Raw genomic sequence first — 15,143 nt, 5'->3', positions numbered from 1 at the left:
AGGCGATTTGTTTTGTAGCAAACCCAACTTTGAATGAAGGTGGCAATGACTTCTGGGGTACTTCTATGACTTATTTAACAACACAATATGATTTCAACACTCTTTAACTACATTAGCCTTGGTTATGAGTCTACCTTCTCCTTTAGTTGCTTTGCCTATTGAAGAAAGTACATTAAAATTTTTTGGACCTATTAACAATTTTTAATAGAAGAAATACCAACACCAAACATTCATCTTCCTCGATGCTTAATTCTGGGTTTGATTCTTGTAGGCCCAATCACATCTACATGTCTCATTTTTTTCCCAACTTGTTGAGTTTTAGTGTAAAGAGACATTGCTACCAAGACGACGAAGAGGGAGAGCGGTGGCGATGTCGGTGAGAGAAACGGGAGGAATGCAGCGAAGAGATTCTATTGCGTGCGTGGGTCTGTCTGTGTTCGATCGAGCTTCTTCATTCGATCCCACTTGGAATGGGGCGTTGCCTCCAGCCCTTCCACAGCCTCAACTCCCAACTCTCTCTTTCGATTTTGATAGTGATAACACGATTTCAACCTCTTTCTATCTCACCCACCTTCGCCACTTGCACAAATGCGAGAATTTTGCAGTGGACAGATGGATGGCAAGCCCCATTCCATCATGACCCTTGTGTTGCGGCATTCTCTGCACCACACTTTTGGAAAAGTGTGCAGGATAGAACAGAGAGGGGCATTGTTTATACCGTTCAAGTGGAGGATTCTTTTGAAGATCTCATCTCGTTGCGCCGATTTCCAGGGAGAAGAACAATAAACAATTGTGAAGGAAAATGTGAACCTCCGATGAGAACCTTTTTGGGTTGTTTTTTCAACACGAGGTAAAAAGACCCTGTTCAAACCACATGTTGAGGCCGACTAATGGAGAGGTGTCGTGCTTTTTTGCTGCTGAAGGTAGTTGCCGCCTGACGGGATTTTTGTGGTGCGAAGAGGTGTGCATTCGGTTCACGTGAATCTTTTTTCATTAGTGCATTGCGAAAAGTTTAATCTGGGGACACCCCATTTCGATAATGACGAGATTTCCTGATTCTTCTCCAAGATCACCTCTCGTCCTGTTCATAACAAAAACATGGTAATTCGAGAATTACATTCTACGGCGTCGCTTGAAGCGTGGGAGAAGATACGCAGTGCGTAGCCAGCACAATAAATCCTGCTAGACGAAGTCAAAGTAGACGTTTATGGGCTTTTTAGGGTTAGCTTAGAATTGGGCTAATCTTGCTACAGGAACTCTTTGTCCGTTGGCATAAGAACACTGCAATGAAAAGCATCGGTTGAGAGTGTCGGCGGTGACGAGGATAAGATGGAGGTGTTGAAGAATTTTATACAATCCATGGTGCAATGACGAGCTTGTGACGATCACTGAAGACTTTTTTCACCACAAATTATGGGTTTCTGTCGCACCAGGACTTGTGGGGCCACCACATTTAATTTTTCCACACCGTACTGACTACATCTAACCTTCACCACACCCATAGAGCGAGAGAGTGTTAGAGAGAGAGAGACAATTACACACACACATACTAGATAGTGGATCGCGGTGAAATCCAGAATGTCTTTCAACTCAATAGCTGTGTAATCTGTGTATGCAGTGGGGTTTTAGTGGTGGTCATGTGCAGTGAAGAGAGGTGGCTTGCGGAGCTGGGTTAAGAACTTTCTTTTTGGGATGAGGCTGCCCTTTTGTGGGGGTTGAGGTTTTCCGAGGTATCCTGAAGTCGAGGAACACGTAGCTGCAAGGTAAGGGTAAGTGTTGCTGCTTTTGTAAGGATCGTCCTCTGCGAAACCCTGACCATCGTTGGCTGTTGTCACCATCTTGTATCTGCCCGGAGCTGAGGTGTTCATGTTTTAGCTCTAGAGAATCAAGATCTTGTAGTAAGCAGACAGAACTACTTTTGTTTATTTGGAAACTGCTCTCAGCTGACAAAACATTGTGGTCTTTGCCACTCTAGATATCTCCTCGTCTTCGTCAACACTGTATAAACCTCGCCGATCTCTGCGCGATCTACGTCCTTCAAGATGGATTCCTTCACGGATGATCTCAGCAGTCCTCTTCCGAAGCAGATGCATGCGAGTGCGCCCGAGATGATGGAGGGTGTGATCATGCGAAGGTCCTCGTTACCGACGAACGAGGCTTTTGATGCTGCAAAGAGGTCTGAGGTGGAAGGACGAAGCGTTATGCTTAGACCAATATCCGAGCGCTCGGGACGCATTACTTTGAAGCGGATCCCAGTGGTACCAGCCATGGCCAAGCAGGAACAAAATCCCTCAGCCGAGGATTTATGGGGCCATCTAAGTGATGACATACTGGAGTATACCCTCGCTAGACTACCTTTATTCTCTATCAAAACCTGCCGAAAGGTCTGCAAGCGCTGGGATGTGGTCATCAACACGCCACGGTTTGGCATTCTTCACAAGCAGCTTGGAGAACAACAGCCATGGCTTGTCTACTATGTAATCAACAACTTAGTTAGCAGCAAGTCGCACGCCATCACATATGACGAAGGATTGAACACATGGATCACGCTTCCACTGTTGCGAATCCCTTCCCACAATCATGGCTCTTTAGCAGGCGCGAGTGGATTGGTGTATGCCATAGCTGGCCTTGGTGAAGACAGGTTGAAGTACAAGCTCACGATCTCCACATCGTCGCCCTCGGCTTTCGTAGATGAGTGGTACGAGACTCCGCAGATGGAATTTCCAAGGGGTTCTCCTGTTGTGGGGGTTGCTCTTGGCACTGGAAAGACGGGCAGTGGTCATAAAGTGGTGGTGGCTGGAGGGACACCAGAGTTTGAGGACGAGCACATGGCTGTGGAGGTCTTTGATTCCGAGACTGGTAAGTGTATCACATTATCTTTCACAGCACCGTTTTGAAACAAGGACTGATTTTCACCGACTGCTGGTTTTCCTATAGTGAATAATCTCTGCAAAAACGGATATGAGCATTCACTTTTGCGTTCTATCCTTGAAGCTCCGCATGTCTCTTACGCTTCAACTCCTGGCTCCTCGGATTTTGCAACTTATGGCTACAACGGCAGGATATCAGTAGCTTTTTACTCATGGCAACTCTTCTGTTTGCAGATGCTTGGGAGACATACGACGACTTGCCTGAGGACTTCAATGGAAGCAGCTCAAGAAGTTGGATGTCTGGAGTTGTGTGCAGGAACAAGTTTTACGTGTCTTTGATCCACTCATGGACGATTCACGCCCTTGATTTGTGTACCAGAGAATGGGCTCCAATGCATTGGGAGTGTCCTCAAGGTTTGCAATACCACCACATTATGGCTATCGGCAAGACGGTCGTGGTGGTCGGGTTGTATCAAGATGCCGAGCACCCGGAAGAACACACGGTGGCGATTTGGAAAGTAAACTCCAAGACACAGCGTTTGATCCAAGTGGGGTCGATGCCATTAGAATTGTTCGCGCTTCTGGGAGACGGTTGCACAGACCCGACCCTAAATTTCCTCATGAGCGACAATTTGCTGTACATCTCCAACACATACAGCCCTGACAGAGCGGTGGTGGTGGGAGACATTTCTCTAGAGGATCACAAAACCTTCTGGCGTACACTACCTAGCATCTCAAACTTAGGGTGTAGATTCGACAAGGTGGTCACTTTCTGCTCCTCTATCAACACCGATCCCTCCTCTCCCGCACCGCACTGACTCCACCCACACAAATGTATAGCATCATCATATCGCAGGCTTGGCATTTTGGATATCAAGAGCTGCTATCCCCATGCCGATTTATACTAATGCATCGCAGACGAGCAATACCAGGACTTTTCCATCCGACTGATCATGAAGCTGGCGAGCGTGTGCGTGTCTGTTTTTCTCCCCCAAAAAAACGTTAGTAGACTCCCGAGATTCTGCCACATTTACCGAAACACTAAGTCTTCTCGCTACTTGCACACAATCAGTGCTGCTGCTGGTGCTCGCCGAGTTATTGATGATGCAACATTGGTGATACCTTGTATCCTAGACACAAACAGAGCTGTAAACTTCTAGCTGGCAACAAACTACCCATCTAAGCAAGGAGAGATTTTTACCAGCTTGTGGGGTGTTTTTTTCTTTTTTTGTCTTTTTTGCCACTGAGCGCTCTAGCTGTGTTTGTGGGCTTGCACGGAGAATTGCCATCCGAAAGCAGGTGCTGAGGTGGTTTTTTTGCAATATGAGATGATGAAGCTCTTGTTTCCACTATTCCACCACAATGCTGTATTGTGTGTGTTTTCTGCAACAGTTGGTGGTGGTGAATTGACTAGACGTTTGGATTGTGAGTGTTGACCATGTCTGAGATTTCACATCACATCCTTTGCAAATTAAGCAAGTAGTTGTTCAAGTAGCACTATCTTGTGTTTGATGTCGTTGGAAGTAAGGATTGTATGGAACAAGATATGTACAACTGAGGAGTAAAAACATTTACACTTGGTTATCTTCACAAAGGCAATTACTTTCTGAACAACCATGAAGGTATATGTTAATGTTGAAGTTATTTGGGGTTTCATTAGATCAATACAAATTAAAAAAATACTTACAACCGATAACAATAATATTTTTTTGACTGACTATCAAAAATGCTCTTGGAGGCACTTGGAGGATGTATCTAATTAACTAAAAGTTTTTGAACTTATAGTTTGATTTTAAAATAACATTATATTGTGTATAAAAAACAAATTAAAAGTATTTTTTATTTTATTGAAAAAAAAATCTTATAATTGTGATTTTAGTGAATTACCACCTACTTTAAAATACCAATCTTTTTAAATTTATACCAACTATTTTGTTTAGGGTTAAAATATATATATTGTATATATATATATTAAAAATTATAATAAAAACATTTAATGTAAGCCAAAGTGTTTAGTGTCAATAATATTGTATTGTTGTTTACTAATTTTGGTTACCTTATGGCATTGTTAATGTTTTTGTGGTCATTTCCAAACAAGTTTGCAAAATAGATACCTAATTTGCATTCATATCTTTTTACATTATTCACTCTTCATCTATGTGTGTCAATAGAAATAAATGATTGATAGTTGCCTTGGATTTTGTGGACATTTTAATGATAGACAATCAATTATTCCATTGTCTTAAAATATTAGCACGAGGAATTTTGAATCTAGAATGTAGAGTTTCAAAAAAATTCAGGATTTATTGAAAATGCTTTGGTACAGAAAATTAATTCAATTTTTATTCATCTAACACTATGCACTAGGTAGGTACCTATTCTTCCACAGCCATTTCTAAAATGGTCTTTGAATTTAAAATACTTGTTAACTAATTTTAATATCCATTAGTAAAAACCTCCAAAAGTACTACTTCACCAAGATATTCTACTATGTCACTAGTATATCAAATTTCAAGTCAATGTCTTTATTGTGATCCTAAAAAAATAAAAACGAAGTATATACATCCATATATGTACGTCTAACATAATGGTCAGCATAATGCTTAATTAAAATTTAATTGTCAAAAGAGATGAATTCATTGTCTATATAGTTAAATTTTTATTTGTTAAAAATAAAAATTATCATATTAAACTAAATAAAAGATGGTATTTATAATTTACATTAACCACAAAAGAATTATTTAGAATCTATGCTATTTAGGATCACAATTATTATTTTTCATTTTGACAATTTGCAAATTAACAACAATCTTTTTAATATACATTGTAAAGAATATTAATTTAATAAAAAGACCTATTATCTGTAATAATTATAAAAAGTGGATAGTTTTGTTGCACATTTGATGGACCATCTAAGTTATATAATTGTATAAATTTTAATAAATAATGAGATCAAAATATCCTTGTATAGTTAAACTATTGATATCTACAATCCAAGTTGTTGGTAAAAAAAAAAAAAAAAAAAAAAAAAAAACTTTATGTTTTACAAATCTCTTTTCAACCAAAAAGTAAGACATAAATGATATCAATGTAAAATTACTAATAATTAGTACTTAATTATTAATATTAACTTAAACTACTATTGCAATATATATATATATATATATATATATATATATATTTTGTATAAAAGTAATAATGCCAAAGATCCAAACTAATTTTAAGTTAAAACAGCTACAATTGTATAATCTCATGCAAAAACCCCAAATAACTAAAAAAAAACTAAATAATACATATTTTAAGTTTTTTTTAATATATAAATAATTTGTATAAAATTTTAAACATAAATTTTCTTGTTTTATATAAAGTAAATAGATATCCACTATAAAAATCATTAATGTTTAGAAAGAATTTAATATTATTTTTAATACCATATTATTATATCTTCTAATATATTTATATTCATATTACTACACCTTGAAGTTTAAAGAAACTAAATAAAAAAAGTTTAAGAAATAAAATAACTCAAATTCTAAGAAGAATATTTTGGAGTGTAATAGTAATATTAGACTTCAATAGAAATTACTCATCTTAAGAATGAAAATGTAGATTTTGTAAAATTTAGGAATATACTCACTAATACATATTTTAAAATATATAGGATAATTATCTTAATTATTAAATCTAATCCCTTATTAATAAATAAAGTGAATAAGGTAATATTCAAGACCAATTGAGATATATAAAATTACACTTACATGTGATACATGCAATAATATAAGAGACTGTATATTTTATGTGAAGTTACAAAAATAATTCTTTTTATTACCATACTATAAATACTATTTTTTAATAAAAAAAATCACAAACTGAACTGATAATTAAAAATTACGAATTATACTCTTGATATTCTCTGTAAAATTGTTTAATTAAATAAATTTATACATATTAATATACATATATATATATATATATATATATATATATATATACCAAGCATTCTACATGAAAATCTATCAATTTAGGGCAGTTTCAGCTTTTACAACCTCAATGAATAAATAAAATTTTCATGGCATAACTAAAAGGGAATGTTAAATAGACCCATGATTTTACTAAATAGACCCACCCTTGATGAAGAATATGGTAATCATGATGAATGTGGTTGGGTTTCATTGGTTATAAATCCAATAGTGGAGAAATGAATCTAGATGTCATTTTTTTATTTTTGTTTTTTTGTTTTCATGATGATTAGGATGTGTGGGTTGCTATAGTAAAAAAATAGGGTCCATTTAACATTTCCCTAACTTAATGACTAAATAAATAAATCCGCCACACCCATATACACTTCCTCATACGATACGACCCGACCCGGGATCTGAAGGCCTATTACGGAAAGGGGGACCCGTCCCGCACCCGTGGAGAGAATCGCCTCGGGGGGGTTTTTGTTTGCGAGCCCAGTTTTGTCGCACCCTCTGTCGTGTCTGGACAACGGATTGCACGAGGCGAGGATTCGTGGTGCGGACTGGATCTGGGGCTCAGTTCGGGTCGGGCCACGTCAATCATGCAGGCTGATTTTTTCCAGTATTTGGAGATTTCCTCTTTCGAGTGCTGACCAGTGCGTGGTGTGACTATCCATAGCTATCGGGGGAAATCAATGTTCGAATGAGAGAAAGGAGATGAATTTTTTGATGAATCTCCCATCCACCGCTCACTGGGAGGCAGGTTTTGATGAAAATCCAGTAAAGTGAATGTGATCGAAGTGGAGCACCAATGGAGATTTGTGCAGAGATTTTTAACAATTTGCTTTTGAAGAATAAGTTTAATTGTGTTCGGCGGTTTTCTTCAACAGCTACCATAGCCATGAAAAAGGCAATTGGGAGTCACTGCCTATATTGTTACGCACAAAAAGTTTTGCGTGACCCATCACTCAATCGATACGGTAAGTGCAAATTGAAGTGCTGTGAACAGGAGTGGAATCACTATGACGCAGCACACAACGCTCATAGAATTTTGATAACATGTTTTGATTGATTTTTGTTTGAGTTCATCACACCCAAGACATCTGACCCCCTCCCAGGCCGAGACCGAGATTGCTGAGCACTGTACAACTAATTAACCCCTCTGGTGGACAAAATGGTGAGGCGAGGAAAGACGATAAGACTATCCCTTATTCTACTTTGTTCTTGTACCAAAGGACCCCATCCTGATTCTCTGATTCGACATACACACATTCTCGAAACTCTCGCCACAACGCCAGGGGCACAGGAGTTCTGTCCATCTGGTAGTATTTGCCCAAAATTGGCTTGATTGCCTCTGTTGCCTCGGAAGCATGATAATGCGGCATGGTGGAAAACAGATGATGTGCAACATGGGTGTCAGTAATGTGATGCATCACATGGTTCAGGATTCCGTAGTCCCTATCCATGGTGGCCAGCGCTCCTCGAAGCCAGTCCCACTCTCGGGAATCGTAATGCGGAAGAGCAGCATGTGTGTGTTGGAGGTAAGTGATGAGGACTAGGAAGCCGTTTACGATGAGGAGGGGTATGGCGTACATATTGATGAGGTAGGCCAGCCCGAAGGCGGAGTAGAGTTTGTAGAGAAGTCCTGCGACTGCGAGGAGGGAGATGTCACTGATGAAAACGAAGAAGCGCTCCCTGTCGACGAAGATGGGGCTGTGCGTGTTGAAGTGGGAGGCTGGGCGATCATATTTCCTCCCGGAGACATTCCAGATCAAGTACATCGGCCACCCCATAGTGAGCGTGACGATAATCTGGATCAATCTACCGGGAGGATGCTGCAGATACCTACCAATGCCCCCGAACTCCTCCTTCACCTTCGGCACGAAGACCTCGTCTTTCTCCACGCTCCCGGTGTTCGAATGGTGCCTGCGGTGGGAGTATTTCCACGAAAAGTATGGCACGAGGAGGAGCGAGTGGAAAATGAGCCCTACAGTGTCGTCCAGCCACTGGTAGTCGCTGAATGCGTGGTGACCACACTCGTGGGCGATGACCCAGACTCCAGTTGCAACGCACCCGGTGACAACCCAATAGGCGATCCAAACAGCCCAGTTCAGAAGTCCATCATAGACGAAGAACTTGGTGCAGTAGACGGCGATGCTGATAATGACGAGGTCAAAGATCAAATATGAGAATGATCTTGGGATCGACCTCTTAAAGCAGTGAGGAGGGATAGCCCTTTTCAAGTCACCGACCGTGAAGGGTGGTCTGCTGGATGGCGCTCTCTCCACTGGGCTGATCGCCTCCTCCACTCCAACTGCTCTGCCTCCTTTCCCCATTTTCCTGGTCTACAAGACTTTTGCACCTGGTTGACAACCACATTCGATCGTCGTCAGATAGAAAACGACGTACGTGCCTCCAGACATGGTTTAAAGGACAAACCAGGAGGAAGCTACCTCCAGACATGGAAGGTTCCCCGAAAAAATAGGAGTAATGGACACATTATACGTGCTCCCATTCAGCATGCAAAACTGATTATCTAAAGATCAGTTCTGACATGCAAACTTTGCCATTGCTGGCGTATTTCTTACACCTAACAAGCACGATTAGATTCTATGGTAGAACACGACAACTCTACGATAGACATCCTCATAAAACACTGATCAATGAGATCTAGTCTTTGAAACAGACAATTCAACTTGAGCGTGTTAATCATAGAAGGAAGGACAGGAAGACAAGCTGGTATACAATCGCATACAGGAGCTGCTCTCCATTTCAGTTTTGTAAACTACGACCACAACCGATGAGGATAACGAGCGCCGAGCGGGGACTGCTGGATGGGTGAGTGGGTGAGAAGGTGAAAGGGAGAGTCATGCGCCCTGTGCAGATGTTTTCGCAGATTGCACTGAATGGCCGCATCCAACAGTGCGCAATGTGGAAATGACTAGTACTCTTACAGTACGAAACAATAGGCACAAAAATAAGCGGGTGCAAACAGTACATAGACCAAATTGGCAATCTATTTGTTACATATGTGAATGTGACACTACCTAGAATGCGGGTTTGAATCAGTAAAAGCGTCAGGCTCAAGGCGACCGAACACTACTGGGTTCACAGGTCGTGCTGAACAGGAATGCACAACCATAAGGGCGCCGCAGGGCGTGGGTTATGTGGCGAGGATACGTCCTTTAAGTATTTCAACAATTGCATAAGCAACATAAGCATTTCAGCAAATCTTTTAGTAACTAGAACATGCCCCATGTAAGAGCACATGTACCATCATTCTCCCTGCCTCTCATACCTATCCTCAATCAATCACTTAGTTCAAGGCGAGCCAGTACAAACCTCGCCTGCTTCACAGTAGCAAGGATTTGGTCTCCACCAATGAGAGCGTGCGCTCTGCACCCGTCCTGGCGAGGACCAAACCTAAACTCCGCTGCTCGAGGTAGCCGTCAATGAGTTCCCTGCAATGATAAACACCCACTGAATCACCCAGATCCTTCTTCATCCTCTCTGCCTCGAGACCCAACCGACGCAACTTCAGCAACATCCTCAAAGCCAAACACAACATGCCACGAAATGGCATTCAGCTTCGCTATAATGAAGCGAAGACAGATACTTCCGAGGTTCAGGCAATACAAATGGTCCTCGACAATGACTCCACACCGCATTTTGTAAATTCGGTTCTCAGCCCCCGCTCTGACCTTCACACCGATCAATGATGCTTTTCCCTACATTACCACGCAAATGCATCTCGAACACCCGAAAAGGCCATTAACACTCCTCCGACCTACCTCTCTCCGTGTCTTGGGGACTGCTGGTGCTGCACAAACGCAGACTTGCCCAGACAAGAAGCACGGCGAAGAGCAAGAGAGCTGCGAAGAACCGGAGAATGGCAAATGATAGACGACGTCGATTGGTCTTGAATGGCCTTGATGGCATAGAACCACCCCCATGTAGGGCCAGATGAAAAAATGTTTCCTATGTTAAGAATCCTGTTCATTTAGAGGCATTCCCAATACTATCATTGAGTCAAATATGCACCAATGTAGGGGCCACACTTATACTCAAGTATAAATGACGCGACAACTACAGTCTGACAATATCTTTGAGCTACTTTCATCCGGGGTGTGCGATCTCACAGGATGGTTGATCCTTGCCTTCAATCGCAGGCGGAAATTCCAACGCTGTGAGTTCAGTTGTTGGTATATACCTCAGCTTCGCTTTTACACCTTTAGTATTTTTTATTTTGTTTCTTTCCATTATCGCACTTCCAGCTTCCAGTCACCTAATTCTCTTCGCCGTGTAACGGTTTTTCCCGTAGTAAGACCCCATCTTGAGCCTCCAAGTGGGACCCTCGGCTCGACGGCGAGCGAACACGGTCCGCATGATTTTTTCGTTCCACTGCAGAGCTGAACAGCAGCATACCAACCTCGTAATATTCACCAGGGAAAGTACAAGTGGGAGAACCCGGTATCGACTCACGGTTTTTTGGAATCATGGCTGCAGTGGCTCTGGCAGTGACATGCGCGAGTCACTTGCAAATGCTCCAAGCCAACGAGGTGAAAACCCATTGTCTCTCCCCCGACGACAACGTGAAACCCTACATCACGAAGACATCCAGCAACCACCACTCATTTGAGCCCACGACTATAAATAACCCACAGCCACATTCGATGGAGCGATGTGGACACTGTTGTCTTCGACCGATGCCGTGGAGGTCGGATTGTCGATCTGGCGAAAGCTCACTCGAGAAGACAACCCAGCAAAGCTCTACGCCGTCGAAATGTGATGGTCAGCAAGTTCCCCAACTCCGACTTCGAAACACCCCAGCAACAACAAAATAAATAAATAAATAAATAAGTACATGCAAAGCATCTCCTTGTAACAACAAAATGTTATTACCAATTACAAACAACCAATCGTTTTTAAGATGCTTTTATTATTTCTATTTTATATTATAACAAGAGGACAATTTACAACAATTTTAAGATGCTTCTATACGATATGTAAATTATACTTTACTTATGAATATGTATCAGAATTCCAAAGTCCAATATCAATATTTATGCAATAGACATTGTAAAGAAGTGTACAAATTGTTTTTATATTGCTTCTTTAGAATTTATATACAACTTCTACAAAATTGTGGCAGATGTCTAAATATAAAATATAAACTTGATTTACATTTCTTTGCTACTTAAAAAAAATTATCAATATATAAATATATATATATTTTTTAAAGCTTTATTTTCATCCATAAATCAAAATTACATTTGGAGGCAATTATAAGATAAGGTATGTTGATTTATACTTGTAAAAACAAATATTGATCAATATAGCAATAATTTCATATTTTAATTTAGATTTTAGTTTGTAATTAAAATTCTATTCAAATCTATTAGTTAGTATCTAGAAAAAAGTAATGAGTATATTGTCCTTACCTCTTTCCAAAAAGTTATATAGAAGTTATATATATCTTCTATAATAATAATATTTTAATATATGCCCAAGTTGATTTTTTAATTAGATTTAACTTGACAAAGCATGAGATCTTTGTACTTTACAATCTAAAAATAAAAAAACATTGCCCTACACACAATAAATTTTACTTGTAATTTGTTAAGTTTTCTTATTCAAATTTTCTTTTAATTTAAAGTTTTAACAATCTTTGCAAAACTTTTGAAATGAAAATTAGAAACTAATATTAAAATAAAAAAAGGAAAAAATATTATAATTAATTTAAATTCTAAATATATTACTTTAGTATCTATATATATGTATATATATTAGAATTTTAAGTTGATTGGTTATTTTTTATAATAAATCTCTTCTATATATATATATATATATATAATTTATTGTAAGTGATTAAGGCAATACTCAAATGCTTTTTTTAAAATTTTTTTTAAAATCCACTTTCTAAATATAAAAGAATAAAAATTAATTACTTTAAGATTGTCTATAAGAATAGAGCAAGCATTTACAAAAACAAATCAATATAATATTGGTCATAAATAATTAAATACTGGACATCTATAAAATTAAAATCAAAGTACTCATTCTTTAAATATAATTCAAACATTTTAATAAAAAAAAATTAAACTATACACATCCTATGTAATTTTTATTTTTATTTTTAAAAGACTACTACAATGGAATACTTAAAAATACATAGTGTGTATATGTATATTTTATATATATATATATATATATATATATATAATTTTAAGACTAAAGCTCTCATATTTAATCCAACAATATTAAAAAACTATAAGTATATATATATATATATATATACTTGAAATAGGCTAGACCACTAAATTTTAACTAAACAAGTTTATATAAGTTTATGTATGTAATAAAATGGTTGTAACATTGACCATAGTTTTATGTATTGAAGTCACAATTGATTATATTGAATTTTTCATATATTGATATATGAAGGTTGTAACTGCTTCAAATCAGACTATATTCTTAGAAAACAAAATAGATGCATATAATATGGATAGTAGTGGTAGTAAATCACTTGCAAATGTCATATAAAGTCACATACAAAAGTAATATTTGAAACTATAGAATAGAAATAGATTTATAGTTTAAGGCAAGAAGGTTGTGAATTATTATACAAAAAATATACATAATAAGCAAGTTAGAAATAGATCAGCAATTATATTAATATTATTTGAAAACCATATAATATATATATGTATATATATATTGAAAAACATATAATATATATATATATATATATATATATTGAAAAACATATAATATATATATATATATATATATATATGATAGTGATAAAAGATTTAAATAAGTGAGGTTAAGATTGATGATTTCAATAAATAAGATTAAAGAAAAATATAGAATTTTAGAGAGCACAAGACTAAATATTAGATTTTTGGAATAAAAATGCATATGTCATATATATTCTAGATTTGGTAGTTAATGATTATAATTTTTATAAAAAAAACAAATAGAACTTAATATGATTTTAACAAGATTATAGGAATAATAAATAAAAATAAGACTTTAATAGGTTGTATAGCGTATAAGGACTCTTGTTGCAAAATAATGTTAATCATAACTAAAAATAACAATAATAATAGCATTTTTAATCTGTCCTTTATAATTTTAGATTGAGATGTTTTATATATAAGTAAGTTAAATTCTAAATAAATAAATAAAATTTTATATAAATATATAAAAATATTAATGAGACATATTTATTTTTTATACAATAATAATAAGTGTAATTTTAGATAACTAATAAAAACTTATAATAATAAAAACAGATAGAATGCTTTTTTAAATGTAAGTATATTTTTATTAAATTATATATTATATTATCATAAACAATGTTTTTAGATCATGTTGTAAAAATCAGCATGTGTCAAAGACAAAAACTCGAAGAATGTAATTAGAACAACTATTGCAAAAAGACAAGAAAATTAAAGACTCTTAAAACTAAATTAGAAGTAAGAAAAGACTTGATAAGAATGAAGAAGGCTTCACTCTTACTTCTATATATACTGTCTAATTAAGAGCTATGAGGCAATGTTTTGTAGGATCTCTAATATGTGTCAAACTTGCAATACATGTGTCTAATTTGCAAAACAAGCTTTCTATATGTATGCCACATGTCCAACTTATTGGCCACGTTTTTAACTTGTCAATTAACTATACATATGTTTTAAGGCAAAACGGCATCTACATAGCTTCTAAGATGCTCTTTTTTAAGAGTTACCTTTATACATATCTTCAAATTTATTTGCTTTTACTTACTTTCACCTACTCATATTATTTAGATAATTTATAAAAAAAGAACATGGATGTCCATGATATCATGTTACATTTTTTAAAACTATACATATATGATTTAATATAAATTTATATAAAAAAGTATGTTAATTTTTTTATATTACAGTTTTGTAAATAATTTGGTTTTTAAAATATTAAAAAATATTTTTATTAAATGATTAATTTTTATTGATTTTTAATTTTAAAAAACTGATGTTAATTATAGAATAGCAATAAAATTATATGTAATTTTATAATAATTTTTTATAATGATTTTATAAATATAAGAATAAAAATTTGTGTTTTAATTTTATTTATATATATATATATATATATGTATATTTTAAATCAATTAGTTTAATCATGTTAAAATAATATAAATTTACACACATATCAATCGAAAATATTCTCAAGTCACATAAAAGCAATTTGATTACTCTCATTCCAAAAGCTTCAACCAAAACACGACTAAATTAAAAATTCTATCACACATTAGAAAAAAAAAAAAAAA

The 15,143-nt window shown here is 36.4% G+C and overlaps 2 protein-coding genes across 4 annotated transcripts; one reads left to right on the top strand and one right to left on the bottom strand.

Annotated features, from left to right (window-relative positions):
- The first annotated feature begins 1,470 nt into the window (after positions 1-1,470).
- Positions 1,471-4,222, top strand: LOC112278842 (F-box/kelch-repeat protein At3g24760). 2 transcript variants are annotated; one of them, XM_024512688.3, is made up of 3 exons: positions 1,471-1,769; positions 1,976-2,859; positions 3,105-4,222. In XM_024512688.3, exons 2-3 carry the CDS (start codon positions 2,043-2,045, stop codon positions 3,686-3,688), a joined length of 1,401 nt encoding a protein of 466 aa, XP_024368456.1. In that variant the 5' UTR covers positions 1,471-1,769; positions 1,976-2,042; the 3' UTR covers positions 3,689-4,222. The 2 variants fall into 2 exon arrangements, with proteins under 2 accessions (XP_024368456.1, XP_024368457.1); XM_024512689.3 differs by having other exon boundaries at positions 1,522-1,763.
- A 3,656-nt stretch (positions 4,223-7,878) lies between these two features.
- On the bottom strand, positions 7,879-10,708 carry LOC112278989 (delta(12)-acyl-lipid-desaturase). 2 transcript variants are annotated; one of them, XM_024512983.3, is made up of 3 exons: positions 10,531-10,708; positions 10,172-10,290; positions 7,879-9,191 (listed from the first exon to the last, which is right to left on the bottom strand). In XM_024512983.3, the coding sequence occupies exon 3, from the start codon at positions 9,163-9,165 to the stop codon at positions 8,038-8,040; it is 1,128 nt and encodes a 375-aa protein (XP_024368751.1). In that variant the 5' UTR covers positions 9,166-9,191; positions 10,172-10,290; positions 10,531-10,708; the 3' UTR covers positions 7,879-8,037. The 2 variants fall into 2 exon arrangements, with proteins under 2 accessions (XP_024368751.1, XP_024368750.1); XM_024512982.3 differs by having other exon boundaries at positions 10,621-10,708.
- Between the last annotated feature and the right edge of the window lie 4,435 nt (positions 10,709-15,143).

This window comes from Physcomitrium patens, chromosome 2 (assembly GCF_059467195.1).
Source record: "Physcomitrium patens ecotype Gransden chromosome 2, ASM5946719v1, whole genome shotgun sequence".
NCBI classification, from domain to species: domain Eukaryota; kingdom Viridiplantae; phylum Streptophyta; class Bryopsida; order Funariales; family Funariaceae; genus Physcomitrium; species Physcomitrium patens.
This window is presented reverse-complemented; position numbering and strand designations above follow the sequence as displayed.